General features: G+C 56.1%; 6 protein-coding genes across 6 annotated transcripts; 3 read left to right on the plus strand and 3 right to left on the minus strand.

The window, feature by feature from the left end:
• Positions 1 to 1,639: 1,639 nt before the first annotated feature.
• On the plus strand, positions 1,640 to 2,572 carry COL26b_003035 (uncharacterized protein; the record flags this gene model as incomplete). Its single annotated transcript, XM_053175940.1, has 5 exons — positions 1,640 to 1,705; positions 1,816 to 1,831; positions 1,891 to 2,016; positions 2,066 to 2,290; positions 2,526 to 2,572. The coding sequence occupies 5 exons, from the start codon at positions 1,640 to 1,642 to the stop codon at positions 2,570 to 2,572; spliced, it is 480 nt and encodes a 159-aa protein (XP_053040107.1).
• Positions 2,573 to 3,349: 777 nt separating this feature from the next.
• Positions 3,350 to 3,635, minus strand: COL26b_003036 (uncharacterized protein; the record flags this gene model as incomplete). The annotated part of the gene is made up of 3 exons (XM_053175941.1): positions 3,350 to 3,430; positions 3,483 to 3,549; positions 3,607 to 3,635. 3 exons carry the CDS (start codon positions 3,633 to 3,635, stop codon positions 3,350 to 3,352), a joined length of 177 nt encoding a protein of 58 aa, XP_053040108.1.
• A 2,884-nt stretch (positions 3,636 to 6,519) lies between these two features.
• On the plus strand, positions 6,520 to 7,891 carry COL26b_003037 (uncharacterized protein; the record flags this gene model as incomplete). Its single annotated transcript, XM_053175942.1, has 4 exons — positions 6,520 to 6,640; positions 6,867 to 7,071; positions 7,128 to 7,549; positions 7,599 to 7,891. 4 exons carry the CDS (start codon positions 6,520 to 6,522, stop codon positions 7,889 to 7,891), a joined length of 1,041 nt encoding a protein of 346 aa, XP_053040109.1.
• Positions 7,892 to 10,157: 2,266 nt separating this feature from the next.
• COL26b_003038 (uncharacterized protein) lies at positions 10,158 to 11,000 on the minus strand (the record flags this gene model as incomplete). The annotated part of the gene is made up of 1 exon (XM_053175943.1): positions 10,158 to 11,000. The coding sequence occupies one exon, from the start codon at positions 10,998 to 11,000 to the stop codon at positions 10,158 to 10,160; it is 843 nt and encodes a 280-aa protein (XP_053040110.1).
• A 3,666-nt stretch (positions 11,001 to 14,666) lies between these two features.
• Positions 14,667 to 15,817, minus strand: COL26b_003039 (uncharacterized protein; the record flags this gene model as incomplete). The annotated part of the gene is made up of 2 exons (XM_053175944.1): positions 14,667 to 15,445; positions 15,496 to 15,817. 2 exons carry the CDS (start codon positions 15,815 to 15,817, stop codon positions 14,667 to 14,669), a joined length of 1,101 nt encoding a protein of 366 aa, XP_053040111.1.
• Positions 15,818 to 18,075: 2,258 nt separating this feature from the next.
• On the plus strand, positions 18,076 to 21,611 carry COL26b_003040 (uncharacterized protein; the record flags this gene model as incomplete). Its single annotated transcript, XM_053175945.1, has 3 exons — positions 18,076 to 18,095; positions 18,390 to 19,906; positions 20,524 to 21,611. 3 exons carry the CDS (start codon positions 18,076 to 18,078, stop codon positions 21,609 to 21,611), a joined length of 2,625 nt encoding a protein of 874 aa, XP_053040112.1.
• Between the last annotated feature and the right edge of the window lie 37 nt (positions 21,612 to 21,648).

A 21,648-nucleotide genomic window follows, 5' to 3' on the forward strand; every position in this document is an offset into this window, starting at 1 on the left:
ACGCTGGTTTGGAGGGGCTGCGGCTTCAGAGGCAGCCCAGGATGAGACGTCTTTGATGCTGGAGTGGTGGGGTTTGAAGGGGGAGAAGGGGAAGGAGGGGCGGCAGCGGAATGCTCGGTTCCAGTTGCACCAGACGGGCCATGTTTGTGCAGTGCTTCATCGTTTCGATACGAAGCTCCCGTTTTTGCACAGTGACATTTCTGCAAGAGAGAGACGTCCATATCCATCCCGCGTATTGTCTACAGCCTCAGGGAAGCCGTCACCGTTCGGTTCTGGGCCTTGTGGACAGCGCAGCAGACTCCAGCTTCACTTGATAAATAACGCAAAGGGGGCCGGAGCCTCACGCGGTCAAGTTGGGCTAACATGCCTCTTCCATACAAGCAGCTGCAGATCATCGAGCAGGAAGAGGTACTTGCTGCTCAAGTACCAAAGGACATGCGAGCTTAACTTGGGTATCAAACACAGCGCGGGCTCCTCCAAACGCCCGCAACCCGGACCATCAGAGGCAACATCAACATGGATAGGGCCGCAGGGCCCTGTTCGTGGCCTGCCAAGCCCGAACGGTTGTCAGTTCTGTCTCCCGCAGCAGGGCTCCCGGAGGAAAAAGAAGGGACGAAAATGCCCAGCCCGCAGTGCAGGAGCGGGAGGCGGGAATCCCTCCCATCGTGTCTGCCCGCCGTCGACCAGTGGAATAGCGATAGCGAACCGTTTGGCAGACCGACAGCGTTCAGGGCTGGATGGCGAGATGAGGTGGTCGCCTCGACTGGCGCCATGTGGATGCGGCCGCGTACGCTTGCAGGTCCGCGGGCGGAATCTGGCTCTGCCGCCAAGACCCTCATCCTTCAGTCCCCAAAGGTGAGCACGCGCTAAGCCCAGGAAGAGAGCCGTAGGGCCGCCTGGCGTCATACCATCGCTCACATGCTGGCGGTGATCCGTCAGAAGCGGGCTGGGTTGGGCAGAGTGAGGGGAAGTCTGGAGGAGGGACACTTCATAAGAAGAGAGACCGACGACGACCAGACTGCAGGGACCACTGCCCATCAGGAAAATTGCGTGGCTGATTGATTCTTGACTCTTGCGACGGCGTTGCAGTGCTGCACCATTACTGGCCTCCCCAGCCAGGCTCTCTGCTAGCGGGACAAATTCACAAACAAGGCACACTTTACACAGCTGGACAAGCATTTGGCTTGGGCTGGGCTGGAGCTCTAGTCGAGCTGGGGCGCGGCCATCGGCAGCACAAGGCAAACGACAAGGTCTAGCTAGTGGTGGCTCGTAAAACTAGGCACGTAGTGGTAGTGAATCCAATCAGTCAATCAGGCTGAGGCAAGCCGAGGGGTCCTCACCTCATGTTTTCCTCCCTTTCCCCTCCAATCTTGCAATCCATCCCCTTCCCAGCGTCAACAACAAACACTTGACGATCCCAGCGACCGCGATACAGCTCGAACCGGACGAACGATCCCATAACCCGACACTGCTCACGCCCGAATCAATCGCTCCGACGCTCTTTTCACGCCCGCAGAACTCACCAAATTAAAAATGGTGCGTCGCTACTTGCCCCTCCTTTCGCACCGCCAGCTTCAGATAGAGCTGCTGCTGTGTTTCCGATACCCACGAGATTGACGGCCTCTAACCCGTCATCTTCATGCAGGCGCGCCACAACCTTACCGAGGAGCAAGTCAAGGACTACAAGGCAGTCTTTTCCGTATGGGTATGTCCACGAACCCCCAACCCTGCCCCGAGCCACGGCGATCGCATTACAGAGACCCTGGTTTCTTGGGACGAACATCAGTCTAGTGCTAACGTGCCCCCGATGGACAGGACCGCGATAACACCGGTTAGTCCCAACACGCACCTCCCTCGACAATACACACACTGACACGGCCTTGTGACCAGGCGGCATCGATGCCGAGGAGTTTCGCATCGCCATGAAGTCCCTGGGCCTCAACCCCAGCATCGAAGAGGTCAAGGAGCTCATGAGGGAAGTCGACCCCAAGGGCAAGGGCGACATCAGCCTCGACGGTAAGGCCCGATGTCACGTACGAACGAACTGGCGATTGACGGCTGCTAGAATTCCTCGACCTGATGAGCGAGGCCCCCGCGACGTCGAGCAAGGCCGCGGACCCCAACAGAGAGCTCACCGCCGCCTTCAAGGTGTTCGACAAGGACAACAGCGGCTCCGTCTCGCCGTCAGAGCTGCGCCAGGTGCTGCTCTCTCTCGGCCAGCGCGCCACCGACGAGGAGATTGAGGAGATGATCAGGCACGCCGATCTGGACGGCAACGGTTCCATTGACTGTAAGCTTCATCCCCAGCGGTCGACTCGGGTTGCGCTGCAACGCTGCACGACCGCGCTTCAGCAGCAGCAGCAGCAGCAGCATGCAAAATTGCCCTGCGCTACTGCTGCTCTCCGCTGCTCTGCCGACGGCCGCATCTCGCTATTCCCCTCCCCGCCCCCACCCAAATTTCCTAGACTAAATTTAGCACACCCTTCGGAGGATTGCGGCTGACGTGCAATTCGCGAAATGAACAGACCAGGAATTCGTCCAGCTCATGGCCCCGAAGGACACCAAGGCGTAGGCGATGCGGCGACGAGGCTATTTGGGAATGTTTTCTAGTTTTGGCACATCTATCGACGACGGGAGGGGAGGAAAAAGAAGTCACTGCTGCCTTGATACCCTTTCTCCAAAGGTACAGTGAGGTATTCAGGTGGTTTGACGCGGCGAAACACTTGGCACAACACGCATCACAGCAAACACACTCAGACACTTATTATGCATCACAGCTATGCTTACACAATCTCCAAGGCACCAGATCCTTGATGGACTACTAATTGTATTATCTGCTCTCGAGTGTTGGCACCCGTGAGCTTGCTACGAAAGTACTCGTCCAGAAATCGACAAGGGGAAATATGCGAAACGCAATCGCCAATGTGGGTAATCGTAAGACAAAAAAATGATAATGTGCATCCGAATGCCGTGGGTCGCCGTCCGTCACACTTGACGCACGATGCCTGGGCTTTCCGGGAGAATGAGTGCGGTTCGAAGAAACATCGAATTCATCGTCTGGTCTGTCCGAGGGCTAAAGAAGCTATGCGGGTTCCTTTGGCGATCCGTCCATATACCATCCGTCCATCCGTTTCCGAACCAAAGAGTAGCAAGGCCGTGGTCGCGTTCGGGGGGAATCTCTTGTTGTCGCACTCGTGCATCGGTATTATGCGCGTTGATTAGAAGCAGCAGGTCAGGCACTCCAGGCAGCACTCGCAGGTCTCTCCGCAGAGCCAGCAGCAGCAGAGAGTGGCGATGCTGTTGAGACAGTGTCAGTCACCGTTGTGCGACCGCACATAAGGGGGTTTGCTTACCAGCCGTAGAGACAGCCCTTGTCATCCTTCTTCTCCTCCTGGGGAGGGGGAGCCTGGCCCTGGGGAGGGTAGTACATCTGGAGATGGTGTGAGCAGGCCTTCGTCTTCGTGAAAGCGATGTGAACTTACGGGCTGCTGGCCGGGAGGAGGGCCGTAGCCAGGCTGGCCGGGAGGGGGAGGAGAGCCGTAGTAGGGCCTGGCAGGCGCGTGTCAGTTTGCGACTTGATCAGAAGGCGGGCGACGCGAGACTTACTGCTGACCGGGAGGAGGGTATCCAGACATGATGACGGTTGTTTGTGGTGATTAGTGGTGTGAAGTTGGTGATGTTGTGATGAAGGTCGCAAGAGTGCGAGGGTATCTGTTTTAGGGAAAAATAAGGCGGTCGCGAAGGGAAAGGTGGGTAAGGTAAGGCAAACGGAAAGAACGAGCAAGACGGAGAGAGAGATGAAGGATGCAGGGGAAAAGGAGGACGGACGGGATGGGAGGGCAGCAAGGAAATAGGTCGGCCGGTCAGTCAGTCACAACGTGAGAAAAGTTGCTTATTAGTGTACGGATACCCGTTACGGTGCGGCCGAGGTGAATGGTCCCCAGTCCCCGTTTCCGCGCCTTCCACGCCGAGCCTTTGGCGGCAGCGCTGCGGCGAGTCGCTCTGCCGTATCCTTACACGCGTTCGGTAAATCATACCGTACGCGTTCAAAGACTGGTCTCTGTCCAAGGCTACGCCTCACACAAATCTGGGCCGTCGAGGTGGCTCAAGGGTCTTTGCGCATCTAAGGGGTCCCTCGGGGCCGCGGGTCTGCAGTAGGAACGCCGAATAGGGAACCAATGGTCATGCCAGACGACGAGGATCGCTGGCAGAGCCGAGAGGAAATGGAACGGGGGCCGGCCGGGATACCGGGCTCGCACGGCAGACAGAACCCCTTGGGGAGTGCATAACAAGGAGCGTCTGTGTAAGTTTCCTTGGCGTACTATACAGACTGTATGCAGCGTCGCATTTCACAATCGTAGCCCCGTGGCGCATCTCTGTTCATTGTGCTGCTGCGGCAAAAGATGCTGTGCGCTTGGGATAAGGTCGACATGGGCAGCAAACGGTCATACCGATCCCATCCCATGCCATGTGGTCTTTTGCGGTGTTGCTTGGCTTTTCTTCAAGACGCCGCGGCGGTGGATATGTCGGCATCCAAGAGCCCATCTTTTTGCTCTTGGCGGAGTTACGCGTCCACTCCAAAAGCGTTAGATTATCTGCAGCTCCTCAGCTCGGCATGCTTCTGGCAGCAAATGGGCGGTCGTCAACGAGTCTTGAGACCCGTTGCCCAGCCCGTTGGAGGCTTTTTGGGGGTCTCTGAGACCCCTGGAGCGGCGCCCCTCGCTCGTGGCTTCATTGGCCCTGGACGACGATGCAGAGGCGGCTGCTCAGAGTCTCAGTCGACGACCAGCCACGATCGGGCGTGTGCTGTATTTATCTCTCATCATCGCCGCAACCCAACTGCAGACGTACAACGCACCAGACATCTGACCCTTTCTTCTTCCTCCTCTGTCCGTCTCCCGCTGCGCCCTCACGCCAGTCATCGGTCATTGTCAGTAGGCCGGGTCACCCCCACTCATTTGGCTCGGCGCTGTGAATGAAGGACGGCGCGCGCTGCATGGAACCACTGGTGAGCGCAGATGGCCATCGACGAGCAGACGTACGGATAAGGTAGACAGAGTCAGCCACCGCCGCGGACCGCGGGCCACGGACGGTGAGTTTTCTTCAGAGAGTCATATTTTTCCCCGTTGCGGTTAGCTCCCCAATTCGCAGTGAATTAGCACGCCTCCACAGGTAATAAGGTAGAAACTCAATTAATAGGCAGTTTGGTGGGTAAGGCGAGCACAAATCTGCAGACTAGGCCGCTCTTGGCACGCTCGCCATGTTTAAACCGGCCGGGTGGGAAGGCAGCGGACAGGGCGGAGCGCCGGTGCGGCTACGGCTTGCAGGGAACCAGCTGAAGCACGTCTCATGTTTGTCCTTTTTTGAGAGCCGGTTGCCAGGCTCGAACCGCAACTGACACGGCACACCCAAACCTTGACTGCTCAGGAGTCAGGCCTCTGTTGCTGTTGTTTGGTGTTTTGCGGGCGGGCAGCCCAAAGGAGCTCCCCGGGTCTGAATTCTGAAATCGATGCACCTGTCCCCGTCGTTTGGACCCTGTGGACCCCTGCCGGTGCCTGCCCTACCAGACCGGGAAGCCAGAGCTGCCAATCAGTCGACGTTCCAACGTTCCTGCCTTACTTTCTGCGGTTCACCTGTCCCGGGCACTACGGCCACTAGCGCAGAGACGCCGCCTGGCTCCCCGCCCGAACATTCACCGTAGGTATCGTACACGATACGGCAAGGGCAGCTAAAGACTTGTAGCTGGTTGACCTCACTGGTTATTTCTGTATAAGGTACGGAACCCAAGGCAGCCGGGTAAAGGCACGTTGGGCTGCACCTGTTGCCACTGGTAGTCCAAGAAAAGAAACTCTAGCTAGGCATGAATCATCAGCAAAAAAAGACTCTGGTGATGTGCATGCGCGTTTAATAGACCTCACCTACCTGAGGCAGGCACCCCAGCTTCACGACCGCCCGTGCCTCGTGCCTTCCCGTCTGGTAAGGTACCCAGACCCCGGACCATACACAAATCGTCTGTACCTCATCCCATCTCACCTCTGACCTCTGAGGTGTCTCCCACACACAGCCTGACGCACCTGTCCCGAGCCGCCTGTGAGGTGCTTTCCTTCTTCACAAGCTGCCCGTCGTCCACTGCACTGCGTGACTGCGGTGCCCGCCTCGCTAGCCATCGCTCCGGCCCCCGGGAGGGAACCCATCGTGCTCCTCCACACATCTGCGAGGCATCCACCTGGCCCTCCACGCCCGCCGCAGTACAAAGAGGCCAAGATTTTTGACGAACATCGCGTGGACCAACGAGCTGTCAACGCATCACAGGTAACCGCCCGCTCCCCTCTTGCCCTTGACGTGTTTCCGACAGATCTCCTCTTCTCTGCTTCACCGCCCATAAAAACTGCAGAAAACCTGAGGCTTACGCAGCGACAGCTACCCCTCGATCTTTCTCGGCCTCTGCCGCCTCATCCGTCCTTCACCACTCACAACTTCCCGTATCCCCATTACTTAACCGAACCGAAGAAAGGAACCATGTCTTTCTTCAAGAAGCTCACCAAGGAGTTCGAGGAGCTCAAGACCTCCTTCTCCGACGACAAGCCCGCCGCCCAGCAGCAACAGCAGCAGCAGCAGCAACCTCCCCAAGAGCAGACTGGTAAGTCGCACTCGTGTCACCCAGCCCTTCCCGCCTTCCCTGCAAGAGGGACATTTCAACATCTCCTAAGCCGTCCTATTTCTTGTCCTCCTCTCGTCCTCCTCGCTACCATTGACATTCACTACCTGCTCGTCACCTACAAAACCCCCCGTTTGATGTCAGCGAGATCCCATCGATCTGTCATCGTCGTCTCGATAAGGTTACTGACTCGTGCTTCTTTGACCAGGCTCCCGCAGCTACGGTGATCACCCGCAGCAGCAGCAATACGGCGCTCCTCCCTCCAACTACCCTTACCCCTCGCAGGCACAGCCTCAACCCGGTTACGGCAGCCAGCCCAGTTACGGCCAACCCACCCCTCCGGCTGCCCAGTCCGCGCCCCCGATGGCCGCTCCTTCCGTCTCCCAGGGCTGGCTCTGCCAGTGGGACTCCAAGTGAGCCGCATCCCGAAGACCCCATTTCCCGGGCGTTGCCGCTGACCTCCTTGCAGCTACCAGAGATGGTTCTACGTTGACCAGAGCTCCGGTCGCTCCCAGTGGGAGCACCCGTCTCCCCCCACCGGCCCGGTCGGCACCCCCAGCTACGGCGCCCCCCCTCCCGTCCCCCTCTCCGACACTAGAGCTTTCGGAGACCAGGGCCACGGCGGCTACGGCTCCCCCGCACCTCCCCAGCAGTACGGCGGCGCCCCCTACGGCGGAGCTCCCGGCTACGGCCAGCAGCCTCAGTACGGCCAGCCTCAGTACGGTCAACCCCAGTACGGCGGCGCTCCTTATGACCAGTCTCATGGTCAGAACCCGTACGGCGAGACCAAGGACAAGGAGAAGAAGAGCAGCAGCAGCGGCATGCTACTCGGTGCTGCCGGCGGTCTCGCCGTCGGTGCTGTTGGTGGCGCGTTGATCGCTAATGCCCTTGGTGAGTTGCCTTCATGCCTGTCACTTGAATCCGTGCTAACAAATCACAGACGACTCCGACGATGAGCACAAGGCCGCCGCTCAACAGCAGCAGCAGCAGCAGTACGGTGGCTACCAGGACAACTCTTACAACGACGCTCCCCCCGCCGTCCTGCCTCCCACCGACAACGACGGCGACTCCATCTCCTCCAGCGACCGTGAGGACGTCCAGGAGGCCCGCGAGGAGTACGAGGAGGCTCTCGCCGCCGCCCACGACTCTGACGCCAGCAGCAGCGACCACGAGCGCCTCGAGGAGGCCAGAGAGGAATACGAGGAGACGTACGAGGAGGTGTACGAGGACTAAACCAAAACTTTTGCTCTGGCTTTGAGTGGGTTTACGCAGTCGGAGGACGAGTGGACTGCGGTTTGCTATGACGACATGACGACGAATGACAGCTCAGCATTGCGTGGCAGTTAAGATGGCATCAAAGAACAAGAGGCATGGGGGATATCGGGACGGTCTTTACCTTTTTTGCTCCATAGCCCTCGGAATTTCAGATGCAAGGACGCGTTTTAGGTCCTGCTAGTTTACCAGTATCGATGGGTTTCGATCGCGTGAGACAATCGGCGGCTGCTGAGGCCGTACGTGATGGTGGTAAAGACGCTGTCTCGCATCTGCCTCGGTGACAGCGGGAAGGGGGTGGTACAAGATGCACGGCAATCCAATCCCAATCATTCCCGTCGTTGCGAGGAGAATGACAATTAGTAGGCAGACGAGAACGACGGGGCACCATCACAGGGAGAGGACCTCGGCGCAGAGTAATTGGAATCGGTGTTCCAGCTTCTCGTAACCATGTCTCGGCCATCCCTTGGATCGTCGACCAGGAAGGGCTCCAGGCTGCATCTCAGACAGCGGCTGCGCTGCGCTGCTGCTGCTGCTTCTGCTTGCTTCTGCTTGCTTCTTCCAGCGCTGCGCGCCCATGTAAAGAGCAACACGATCGTACATTACATGATGTGCGGCTTTATTTTATTCCTCCGACGGATCGCCTTCACACAGAGACACGATGCTAACCCCTTTCGAGGCAATCGTCGCATGTGCCCCATACCAAGAAAGGGAAGGGCAGAAACAGAGCCATCTCAAAAGCAAAACCTCACGATCTTACGTCCGTTCGGCCACGGAGACTGCTTGCCGAGGCTGAGCCCTTTTCGCCGGTCTGTTGGATGGAAATTGACGAGACATATGGTCCAAGACAGCGAGAGGGACGATGTTGGGTTCACTTACACCTGAGTGGACGGACGGCAACAGGGTGTCTGCCGGCTCGGCTCTCAGCGATCGCCCCTCTAACCCACCCACACTCTCAGCGATGGGCACCAGGTCCAGCCCGGTAGGTTCGGCGACCTCAGGCGAAGCCTCGCCCTCGCCTCAGGCACCCGGCGATAGTGATAGGCGGCCCTACCCCGTTCAGCTCCCCCAGAGAGTTCGTGGTGGTGGTGTGCCCCGTTTCGACAAACCAATCCCCCATCCATTAGGGAGTGTTTCAGCGCGCACCACCACTATCGGGTCCCCCAGCCATCCCTTGCTTCCCGTGGTTTGTGCTTTCGCAGGCGGGTTTACAGCGTAGAGAGGCGGACTGTTGGGGTTTCCCTGTGAGCCGATTCGTGAGCCGAATACAGTGCAAGTCTACTAGCAAACCCGTCCGTTTGTTCATCTGAAAAGTGTGAAGCTGCTAGTACACTTTGCGATCGTGAGGCTGGTCGTGGCCAGACAGAGCCTCAATCGCACAAAAAACAAGAGGCTGGAAAAGCTGGGGTGGCCAGGAACGGCGGTGGGGGGAGGCCAGGGCAGCGTTTACTCGTCGACCATCGTCGCCCTCCCTCCCAAATCCGGCTGGCCGCCGCAAGTCCGTGCTTGGGAACCCGCCGCCCATCGTGGAATGGTTCTCCCCGATAGTGTGCTGTGCAGGCCGCCCCCTCCCCCATGCTGCAAGTCAGAATGGATCCCCCATCTCACATCGGGAAAACCCAGCCATCCCACATGTCGAGGTGGCTGGGGCTGAATATCGATGCCAGTGGTCCCTGGAGAACAGACGACGCGCCAGAAGCTCTGGCAGTCGCGTCTGGCGTGCGCTCCCGGATGGCTGGACGGCTGGGCCGTCGTCCGATGACAGTCCAAGCGGCCGGGCGCGCTACGGCGTCGTTGACAGCTGCGACAGCGGAAGTCAATACGTAGAGACCGCACAGGTTGCGCCGCACGTACAGCCGTTTGCCTGCGCAAGCGTCGCATATGCGTGTTTGGACGGCGATGCATGTTTAAGACGAGATTCAGGCTGTAAAGTGCGTCGAGGTACGATGTAAAGGTCACAATCAGTGAGTATTGTTTGTACGGTGATGTATTTGCTCTTTCAAGCTTCTGCCCTAGTAGACGTTGGATACGTCGCGCAAACAAAGAAACAACTCTAGAGCTAGTCGTAGCCCGAGATCAAACACGCGCGCCCGTTGGAAAAATGCCAGCCACATGCGGGGCTACCCAAGATTCTGGTTCTCTAGTCTGCCAGATGCGATATGGTACAGTTGACCCAATAATATGCTCAGACAAATGAAATCAAGAAACGAATGGACGGCGATGAGACTCATCGCCAGGTGCCGTGGAGCTTGGTTCGTCGGCTACTCCTGCGGCCCTTTAGGCCGACCTCGCCCTGGACCATCAGGCTCTTCCACCTCCGCGATAGACAGTTGCGGTCCTTTCCTAGACTGCGCGCGCAGTCCTGCCACTCTGACTTGCTGAGCTTGAGCTTCTCGAGCACGAGCTCCACGAGTATCCTGTCGTCCTCTGCGCTCCACGGCTCGCCGTCGGCCTCGACCTCGACGTTTGATCCTTCTGATGTGGGCTCTTCGCCGTTGAGGAGGTGTAGTGTGTGAAAGTCGGAGCGCTCGAGGCCGAGGGGCACGACCTCTGGCGCAATGCGCGCGCGCTTGGGCGTTGACGGCGCGGACGGGAGCTGTTCTTGTTGCGACGAGATCTCGAGATCGCTGTCGACGTCGGAGTCGGTCATGAAGGCGTCCTCGCGGCCCAGGTCGTCATCGGACGAGCGGCGGCGCTTGTTCACCCCGCGGGGTGGCGCGCGCTTGGCGATGCGCTTGCGCGGGAGGTGCTCGCTGTTGATGCCATCGGCCGCGGGCTTCGCGCGAGAGCGCAGGCGAAGCTTCAGAGGCGGCGGCGCATGGGCGAGGGGAGGAGTCGGGAGCTGGTGGTGCGATGGCGGCGATGGCTGCTGCGTCACGGTGTGGTTCTGGTGGTGCTGAGGAGTGGAGAGGAGGGCCTGGAGGGAGCGGCAGGTGTCGAAGATGTTGCCAAAGGGGCCCTGGTGAGAGAGCGACGGAGGGCTGGCGGGAGGCGAGGCGAACATTGCGGCTTGAAGGCGGGTGAGGGGCGGCTGCGACGTGTCGCAAGAGAGGGCGGATGGCATGAGCATCTTGGCGGTGGTATGCGCGCTTGGTTGCGATTCTCTGGTTTGTGGGCGTTGGAGGTCGGTGAGGGTTTGCGACAGGGCTGGTTGGCTCTGGTGCGCGACTTTGCGACGGAGGAAGGGCGAGCGAGGAATGGAATGCGCCGGGAGGTCGCGATGATATCAAGGGCGGGAGTATTGGATCGAGGGCTTGTAGAAGATGGTGAGGGTGTTGGAGGTATTTGTTTGCTAGCGGTTCAAAGGGATTCTTGGGAATGCGGGCGAGCAGTAGTAGTTGTGTGTGTGTGTGTGTGTGTCGGTGTGAGAGTTTCGGGAGGGAGGCGGTGGGTGAAGAAGGGAAGGTTGGCTGGGACGGACCTAGATAGCGGCAGAGTGGCAGGTGGCAGATGGGACGGCGGAGGATTATGGGGGGGGAGACTAATATGGATGGGAAAATGGTGTGTGCGGTGGGCGGTTGACACTGGACTGGGCATCTTTGGGTGCTGGACGGTGGGCCACCTGACAGGGTCCGTCCACTGGCTGGCGCAAACTGCATCCTGCACCTCGGGTGGGTTCACAGTGCCCAGAATTCCGGGAAACGCAACGGGGACGCGACCACTTCCACTGTCTGGAGCCCGCGGTACGTATCCTTTTGCCAGGGGAGGGTCCGAGCTTTGCACCGACCCTTCCGCCAGTTCTTTCTGGCTGTTTGCTCTCGTCTGCAAAGGAGTGGATGGGATCGGTACCTGACGAGGAGTGGATGATCATGGGAGTCTCCAAAACAGCCCGCAGTATCCATATCGATAGACGATAGCAAGAGGGGGTATGCCCCAGGTACACCAGACGGTGGGATGGCTGGCAGCACCGCGCGAACAGGTACGCAGCGTCGACCTCTTCCACACTGTCTCGATGGTGTCTCAATCCCCTTCTCGAGCCTGGGACGGCGTGTTTGCTTCTTCGCCTTCTCGTCCTCATCGCCCTCACCACCGTCCTGCAGTATTCCCCTTCTCGTCGGGCCTGCATCCTGTCCTCCGTCTGCAAGGGTCGTCTCGCCATTGCTAGAGACCAATACCACCCCTTCGTTCGTCTGCCCACGGCCGTGCCCTCTCGCAGCGTCTCCCTGCTTCTTCCACCTCTCTTTCTCTGTCTCTCCTCCCGTTCATGCAAGGCGGCTCTTTTGAACGGGCCTCATCTTTCTTGTCTCTCCTTCATCTCGCGCGCCCTTTTCCAATTACACCTTTGAACTATCGCCTATAATCCCATCTCCCTCAACTCCGGCCGAAAAGAGCTGCAAGTCATGTAAGACAGACGGACATAATCTTCACCCTGTATCTCCCTAGCTTTCCTGCTCTATCGCTATCGTGGTGCAGACGCCTCGAAGCAGACGCAGTCTATTCATCCTCCGCGCAGACTTTGGTGCTAGAGGTACGGCTCGATCCTCCCTCCTGTCACCTCCTACACAGGACACACAGACGACACCATCAGACGGCCTCGTTGAGTCAGGTTGCCACACTCAGCAACCATTATTTCTGACAATACACCTTTCAGTCGGGCCTGTAAATTGCTTATTGTCCATCAGTCTCCTCCCAGTCTCACCGTGCCAAAAGGTTCGCTTTGCAGACGTTGAAAGAGCACGAGACAAACAAGAGCGTCTCATTCATGCGGCCAACCCTCCTCGAAAGCCAGGCCACGAAGGGAAAACGTGCTCCTCATGCGGTGCCACCACCACCACATCCATTTAGACTTCACAGTGCTCCCCTTCAGAAGCCCCGTCTCCACACCCAAGACGCTTCAAACTGCACAAAGGGATCTGGCCGAACGGCATCAGGCCAGCTGCCTGCCCTTGATTGCCTGCTTTATTGGTTCCTGATGGGCGACCCAGGTGGTCGGCTTAGCGAATCCTTTGGCCGTCTAGAGATATTCCGATCAACCGCCGACGACATCATAGCCCTCCCTCCCCCTTCTTGGGTGTATTGAAACGCTATTGTATTCCCTTTGAAGCTTGTTTCCTGTGTGCCTGGCTGTGTAATGTCACCCATGACCTCGACCCTCCCTCCCGAATGACGATGACGCATGACTCGAGGTGCTCCTGACCCTCAAGTCGGTTGACTGCTCCCGAAACGTCCGCCCAAGGTGTTCTAATCTAAGTGCTCTCATGACACATCCCGGGCGACCGTCAAGGTGGTCTGCAGAACAGCGGTGGCACTCAAAGTGACAAAGCCGATATCGTATCAGAACAATGGGTGCTCCGCAGTGCAGACAGGCCTGCGAAGAGGGGCTGCTTAATGGCTTGCATCAGAAACGTGGGTATTCGATCGCTCAGCCCCGCGCCATGAGGGCAACGGGGCTTGTGGAGAGGGTTTGGGCTTCGAGCACTCTTTTCGAATTTCAGAAATAGGATCTCTTTGTCTGATGGACATCGCTATTCAGAAACGCCGCGGGGTCAGGTCGACGGCGGCAGAAAGCGAATCGCGAAAATCACCACTTGAGCGGCAAAACTCGCAACAGGACGACATCAAGGGCATCAGGGTTTAAAGCGTCACCCGCGATTGCCGCCAGGTCGCCTCGGAAACACGAGAGAAGACGTGCGAACAAGTCATCGAAGGAGGTGGGTGGTCGTCAAAACCACCAAAGTTGCGATGCGGTCGTCGCGACGCGGCTCTGTCGCGCGAAGCAGGCGCGTTCTAGCGCGTTCGGTCGCGACTTTTTTAGATTGCGTGCAGCTCCCATTGCCCAATCAGGAGCGACCGTGCACGAACACCCCGTCCCATTGGCTCGTCAAATCTCAGACCGTTTGACCCGACACAGTGCGCCGGTGCCGCTGGTGGGGCTCTTCCCTGCTCGCTTGATACGTACCCGTCGTCTTATCCAACGTCACCTCGCGCGCCCAACCTGGGAAAACTCTCGACCTGAACATCCACTTCCGCACACGTCTGTGAGTCCACGTCAGGGCTTGTCGAATGCTGGCTGCCACGAAGTCGAGGGGCCACAACGGTGGGCAAGGGCATGGCATGGCATGGCGAACCCCCCGGGGCTTGGTCGATTCTTCTTCTCTCTCCACGTCTCTGCGCTTCTCCTGGCTCTTCTCCCGGTTTTTCGATTAACATGATGTCGCTTCATCCACCCGAGTCGTCATAGCAACCAGGTACCACGCTCGCTTAGGTTTGATGAAGTGGCCGGGGGAGCCGTGTAAGTCGACCGACGACGTGCCATGGACATCAGGTTGCTTCGATAGCTGGTGTTTAAACTTCGTCATCGGCGACTTGGCCATTTGTGAGGAAATGAAGCGAATGTTCTCTTCTCTGCGATTCCTGTGTTGCGGCCCTTTCGCCAAAATCAAGAATTCACCAGTTCACCAGTTCACATGGCGAATAACTTCTTTCTAGCTCGGCCCATGAAGCACGCTTATGCAATTGAGTCTCCAGGTCTGGATTAACGCAGTGCTTGGGTCCAGTCCCTAATGTGCTTTCGGCAGAAATATCGACCATAAATGTCCAGGCCCCAGTTGTTTGACGAGGTTAGCAGCACAACTCTGAGGCTGGGAAACTAACCCCTGTCTCCAGATCAGTCATGCTTCGAAGCACAGACGCAGGGCATTGCCGAGGCCTTTGGAGCCTCCGTATCTTCTACATCACAAATAAGAGAGCACAGAAGATCAAGATGGCGCAGCGCGGCAGTATGGGAACCATCAACCTACGGAGCGTGAGCCAAGCCATTTACGCCCTTACGCTTCTTGGGCTCCCTCTGCTCCCCCATCCACTCGCTATCGACCTGCATCGGCCAGCCCATGTCATCATCACCGCAGTTGCTCGTTTCATGCAGCTGCTGCCTTTTCTTGCCGTTTGTGTTGACAGGTTCAGCGATCGAGGGTTCCATGTTTGACTCGCACAGGTCATCCAGCTCCATCACCGTCGCGTCCACTTCCAGCTGGCCATAGTAGTCTCTGAAGTGGTCGCCCAGCGAGTGGAAAATACCACCATCGATCTTGGTGCGGTACGCTCGTAGACAACCCCAGGCCTCAGCGTATGCGTGGAAGAGCGCTTTGTCGTTCGGGCTGGAATGTCCATTCCTTGTCAATCTGTAGACAACCAGGTACAGCTTATCGTTGTTGCGCACGTTCCGGCCTATGGCGAGCCTCGGGTCGACGTAGAGGTTGGCGTCCTTCAAGGTATCCTTTGCAAAGAACTGCGGGATGTTGCCGTTGAGGAAGAAAACCTCGAATGGCTTCTCGCCAAAAGTTAGGAGGTCCCTGCTGAGTCCCTGAGCGTCCCAGATGTCTGCTCTGGACTCCTCGTCTGCAGCAATATCTGCGGCAGTGTCTGGATCTGCATCATGGGCGAAGAATCCAGCCTCTTGTCGACTTGGCGCATCCTCGGGGTGGAAAGCTTCTAGGTACGTCTGGTAGCGCAGGTCGAGCAGGAAGAGATAGTTTATCGGGGTCCTCCAGCCCATGGCCGCCCAGTTTCCGCCAGCTATCAGCATGATTAGAGGGCGGAACAGTCAACGTCCGGGCTGCACTTACTCTCTCGAACCCATATTATCTTGAGTGTCATATACACGAGGTAGGGGGTGCCGGTCTTGTATATCTTGGCGCCGTGGAGGAGATCGAACGTGTGTTGCAGGCAGCTATCAAATTTAGCCTTGAAAATCGAGGCGTCCTTCAGATTAGGCCTCTTCAGGGTCAAGTCGTTGAAAATTGACCTCAGAACAGGCAAGGCCTTGATTTCGCTGAGGTCAATATGCTCCCATGAGTAAGTTCGCGGATCCGTATCTGCCGCATGCGGGTGAGGAGGCACAGGCGCGAATTGTTCCCGTTTGGCCTTGCGTTCCTCCAACTCCGCCATCTCGGCGTAAGTTCTTCTTAAGCCCGGCTCATACAAGCGCTGGTTGTGAAGATGAAGTTTGCATTTTGAGAAATTTCGCAAGAGTCGTCTACCAGGCAGCACCAGTCCCTCGACCCATAAAAGATCGACGACCCACAGATGCGGTTCAGATCGAAGCCACAGCCAATCAAACGGATTCAATCATGGAGCTCGCAGCGACACGTCAACCGCAGGTCCAGCGCGGACTTCAAAAGAGAATAGGAGAGTCAAAGACTTTTTTTTTTTTTTTTTTTAGAGGAGATTGCATATCTTGCCTGTTTTTATGTGCCTACAGGTCCTGCATGCTGGAACAAATTCGGAGTCATGTTTAAGGAGATAATGATGACTGCAGAGACGCCAACGATATTAGAGACAACAGCAGCAGCATCCGACAGGATTTCATTTTTTTCACTAGGGTGATCAGAGCAATCTATGGGTTCTTTTCTCGGGCGGCCCTGGATTTTAAAGCTTTTTCCGAGTCTCGGTATTATAACTGTCAATCCCTCCTCTAGGCTGTCCGCTTCCTTAAGATCATTCGGTGTTCCTAGATCCGCCAAGCTCTCGCTTTCGGTATCGACAGGGGCCTGTAGCTCTTCATCCTGGCCTACTGGTATTTTCTCTCTGTTCTTTTTGCAAAGCGCAATGGAGAGGCTAAAGCCTCCAGCTGGCGCTTGTTCTCATTCTTCTCAGGAGCTTCGTGGACCTCTACTGCGATCTCTCCCTCAAGCTCAAGACCTACTCGGACTAGCTCAGTCACAAGTGTGCCGTAGTGGTTCTTAAAGTGATCCCCCAATGAAGGAGCAAGTTCCACGGAGAGCGAGGTGCGAAAGGTCCGCAGACCGACCCAAGCCTCAAAGTATGCTTTAGACAGACCCTCGACGTTCAAGCTGTACTGCTCGTTTCTTCTTGGCCTGTACACAACAAGGTAAAGCTTCTCGTTGCGCATGGATCGAGTAATACAGAGCCTCGGATCGATACATCGGTTGACGTCTCTGGAGGCATTTTCTCCATAGAGCTCCCTGACTTCACCACCGAAGTGAACCTCGAATGGCCTCTCTCCATTTCTCAGCAAGCCTCTGTCGATTCCCCCAGTTTTCCAAAAATTCTCTCCTATCCTTATCGTCTGCGGTAATGTCCGCATCGATGAACGTCGTGATCTGCTGATACTGCTGCCGAGGGCGCTGCTGGTAAGGTTTATATCGATGCGGCAGGGTCTGGGCCGGTGCTGTGGGGAGCTGTTGAGACTGTGAAGCCACAATGTTGTTAGATCATGGTAAACGGATACTGGAACGCAAATACTCACAGCTGGGTTCGGGAGAGCCGGTCAGGTCGTAGCCTGTTCTGGCCACTCGGTGGATGTCTGTGAGGACCTTGCGCGCGCGTAGGCGCAGGCGCAGGCGTGGAAACTGGCTTTGGCCGCGGTGGTGCAGCACCGGGGTGAGAGACCTCCAACCATTCCTGGTAGCGCATGTCTCGGCGTTCCCTTCTAGTCAATCTTCTTCTCCTTGGTCTTAGGCTTCTCAGTGCTCGCCTCAACCTCGGGCTGCGGGACAATCTCGGCCGCTGGGGGTTGGGTTGGTGGGCGTGGCGGCCTGCTTCTCCTTCTCCTTTTGTTTCTCCCACTCTGCCCTCTCCGTGGGATTCTGTGTTTCACCAGACGCAGAACAATTCAACTGCGTGGTTGAAAAGAGATGACTGTGGAAGAGATGGAGGACTTTGAGAAACTGGAGAGGTGGGATCTGCTAAGGCAGGCCGTGTAAGTCCTTTGATCCGTAAAATCTCACCTGGGACATGGCCAGAGCCAATCAAGACGCTTCGTTCATGAGCTCTCGACGACATCCCTTAAAAACAAACGCACAGGTCTAAGGGGGCTGGTTCATATTGCTGACGAAAGAATAAGTATAAATAGCTTGATTTCCCTAAAAGCTGAGAGATAGAAGGATGCCAATCGATGGACGTCTTTTGCAAGGGACGTTTGAGCAGCAAGTACCTAGTACTGACTGAAGTGGTGTATATTTGCACCTTCTTGATCAAACCGGCTCAGTGAAAAGTTTTTCCAGAGCTTTTGTTTAGAGATAGATATCAGCTATCTGTTAGAGGGTCATGAATTGCGCGGTCAAAGCCGTCTATACGTATAGGATAAGTGCTAAAAATTGGCATTGCCTTGCCTAACCTACAAACCATTGTATTGAATTAGAGCTTTGTATTTTCCATAAGCATTGATTTTTAGCTGTCCGAGAATGGAGGGTTTTTGGCGGTTGTAAGCATTTTCTTTCCACTTACTGACCAACCTGCCTAATCTAACCGATTTCACATTTGAATTGTACCCTCCCCATACACACGCACACACACACGCCTCGCCCACGGCCACAAGTACCCGCGTCGCCCGCGTAAGTGACGAGAATTCACCCTTGCCACAGTGAACTAAAGTGAAACAGTCATTCCAGTGATGGCGATGCCTTCCAGAATTGGCGTCTCGAGCCGAAGAACACTAGGGCGGCAAGAAGAAGGCCCGAATCGAAGAAGTCGCCTAGAGCGACGATAGTGATTACAGGCAATCCAGCGACGACAGCGACGTCGATACTGACAGCGACCTGGAGAGCTTGATAGATCTGGGTATATCCAATGGCAAAAGTGCTAAGACCAGCGCTACGGCCACGAGAAAGACTCCAGCAACAAAGGGCAGGACAGCCCAGGAGGACCTAGAGGATACTGAAGAGGATGACGACATGGAGTTGGGCAGGGAGGAGACTTCGAAAGGCAAGAGTGCTAAGACGAGCGCTATGGCCAAGAAGACCTCGTCAAAGAAGAGAAAGGGCAAGACAGCTCAGGATGAAGAACGTGTTTGTGAGGGAAAGTCGCCGGCCTGGGTCAACTTCGAGACGATGTTTTTCGGCATCGTCAACGGGCAGGAGATCTTGCGTGCCTTGAATCAGAGGTTCCCGCGCCTCAAGGCCGAGGAGCTCGACGACCTGCTGCCAGACACTATACCCGACGAGGCGTACGATGAGGACTGGACGGCCGAAGACGAGGCCAGCCTCAATGAAACGTGGCAGAAGGACCCCCTGCGCGAAAGTCTCATCGACTACAAGGACTCGACACTTCCAAAGCTATTTAGAGCCAGCCTAAGGATTTTCCACATCTCACCCTTTGAGATCATCTCGGCCAAGTATTTCCTCGGATACGAAGGCAAATCCGCTGACAAGTCTCAGAAGTGGACAACAACCTTCTCGCAGTATATGTACGAGCTGATTATTCATCCCCTCTGGGACTTCGACCTCAATATGTTCAGAACTGCTATGCAGTATGCCGTCATATTGCGCAATCGAGACGTCCGTACCTGGAAATTTGTCGCACCAGACAACGACCCTTTCTTTCAAACATTCAAGCAGGTCATTGCAGACTTCAAGGGCCAGGATAGGCCCATTGCAGAGCATCACGCAGAGGTTCGCGAACGCCTGAAGAGCCGGGCGCTCAAGATTCCGCCATACTCTGAGTTCCTGCGGCGCCTCGAGAGTGTGGCCGTAGTGCGCAAAGACATCGGTACCGATATCACCGACGAACACGGGCCGGTACTGGCCTACCGCGTCAACAACAACGATCTGAAGTATATCAAGGAGGCGTTGGATAGCCTGGCCAATATCGGCATGCCCTACTTCCTCTCCACGGAAGTCTATTCACGCTACATCCTCGGCAGCCGGCAAGACGTCGGAAAGGGGGCGCACAAGGGAGAGGAGAACAAGGACGAACCGCCCGTCGGCGGGTCCAACTTGAAGGAATACATCGGACGGGCTCTGCTGGCGCTCCGCAGAGGCGAGACTAAGGAAGCGAAGCGGAGGAAGCGGCTGAGGCAAGAGAGCCAGGACGAGATCATGCAGGCCGAATCAAGCGCGTTGGCAGAGACACAAGCTCAGCTCAATGCCGAGAAAGAGTCAACGAATAAGCTACGGATCAGGCTGAAGGCAAGAGACACCAAGATTGCCCGACTCGAGAAGGAGTTGGAGGACCTCCGAAACAAGGCTCCGCAGGGGGCCCCGCAGAGCAGAGTCGATATCTCCGATATTTCGAGCAGTGACACTGACTCTGATGTGGAGTCTGTTTCTGGGAGGAAGATGGGGCAACCTCTAATACCAGAGGTGAAGAGAGAGCCATCTATCAAATCAGAATCGGAGGACACCGATACAGTTTTTGGGAGCTTGGCATAATCTTAATCAATGGCCTTGCGAAGGCCGAGAACGTCCAAACTTCCAAGACCGGAAGTAACTATAGATAGAGGCACGGGAACCGAATTGGAGGCGAATCGGAGGCGAATCGGAGGGAAGGGTGGTCAGTTCCAAGACCGGAACTTTGAAAAGGTAGCTTGAGAGTATAAGAGCAGCACAGCTCGAGGGGTTCAGCATATACATATAGCTCTGATCGAAAACAAACTCTTTTCTACCATTTGTTGTCATTGACATGCTTAACGCAGACCGATCTCTATTACTCTGTTGATTATCTCCACTGAGCCCTGAGATTAAAAAGTGTCGGTTAGTGGTGACATTGATGTTAAAAGGGCAGACATGGGTTTCAGTAGAGTGACATGAGTTAATTACTTAGACGGGCGTCTCATTCAGTAGGAGGTCTTCCTGGCTGTGGCGTTAAATGCAAGAGTAAGGTAGGCAGTCGCGGTTGCCTTGCTATACATACAGTCCCATACATATCCGAAAAGGCAAGTGCTCTCACAGTCCCACTGCCAGCACAACTTCCCTCCCAGGTCAACTTCTTCATGTATATCAAGGAGACCACCCAAGAGTTGACAGCCAGATTGGAAGGAAAGCGCAGCGAAGCTGAGTATCTCAACAAGGTAAGACGGGATCTACAAAAGCGCACTCCAAGCTTGGAGGCCATTGAATTGACATTTCCAACCGATAGAATGGAATGGGACGCAGAGATGGGCAGGCAGGAGCAGGAAATCACCGATAGCAGTGCCCTCCGCAACGAGCCGGAACGCATTCTTGACATCGACCCTGCGCCCAGTGCTCCCGATCCGAAGAGAAATCAACCTGCCGGCCAAGAGGTCGATAATGAACTGATGGCTCTCCTTCCAAATTCCCTCAAGTACAAGAACGAAGCTACGACACAAACAGCCACGGCGAAAGAAAATCTGAAAACCGGCAAGAAGGTGCTGGAGTCACTGGAAACAATTCTTGCGACGCAGGAGAATCTGAACAAGGAGCTTGAGGAAAAGACTTTGAAACTAGAGAAGTCCCTCGTCGAAAAGGACGCCGCGATTAAAGCGCTCGAGGAAGCCAAAGACAAAGCTGAAACTCACAGGAATAGTTACAGAAAGCAACTCATGACCTTGAGGGCAAGCGACATCATGTACAAGGAGCACGTTGTCAAGGTTGAGAGAGATTGCGACCGATACAAGAAAGAAGCAACACAGCTTCGCAGCGAACTCGAAAAGGCGAAACAGAAGTACGATAAGGACATGCAAGAGTCAGAGGACAAGCGCGAGAAGGCAGTCTCATCAGCCACCAAGGCGCACGAGGCCTCCAAGCTATTACACGAGAAGGAATTGGAACAGATGCAACAACGCATCGACGAGGCTACGACAGCCCGCGACTCTGAGAAACTGGCGATGGAAAAGCGCATCGAAGAGTATGAGAACAAGGTTGAGAAGTTACAGCAAAAAAGCAAAGAGACTGCAGACGCGCATACAAGCACAACGAAAGATTTACAGAAGCGTCTTGATGATGCTGCTGCCACACACAAGACTGAGATGGAGGAGATGTAACAACGCATCAAGGATGACGAGGTCAAGCATAAGGGAA

Source organism: Colletotrichum chrysophilum (genome assembly GCF_026319265.1).
Source record: "Colletotrichum chrysophilum strain AFK26 chromosome Unknown scaffold_16, whole genome shotgun sequence".
NCBI lineage: Eukaryota > Fungi > Ascomycota > Sordariomycetes > Glomerellales > Glomerellaceae > Colletotrichum > Colletotrichum chrysophilum.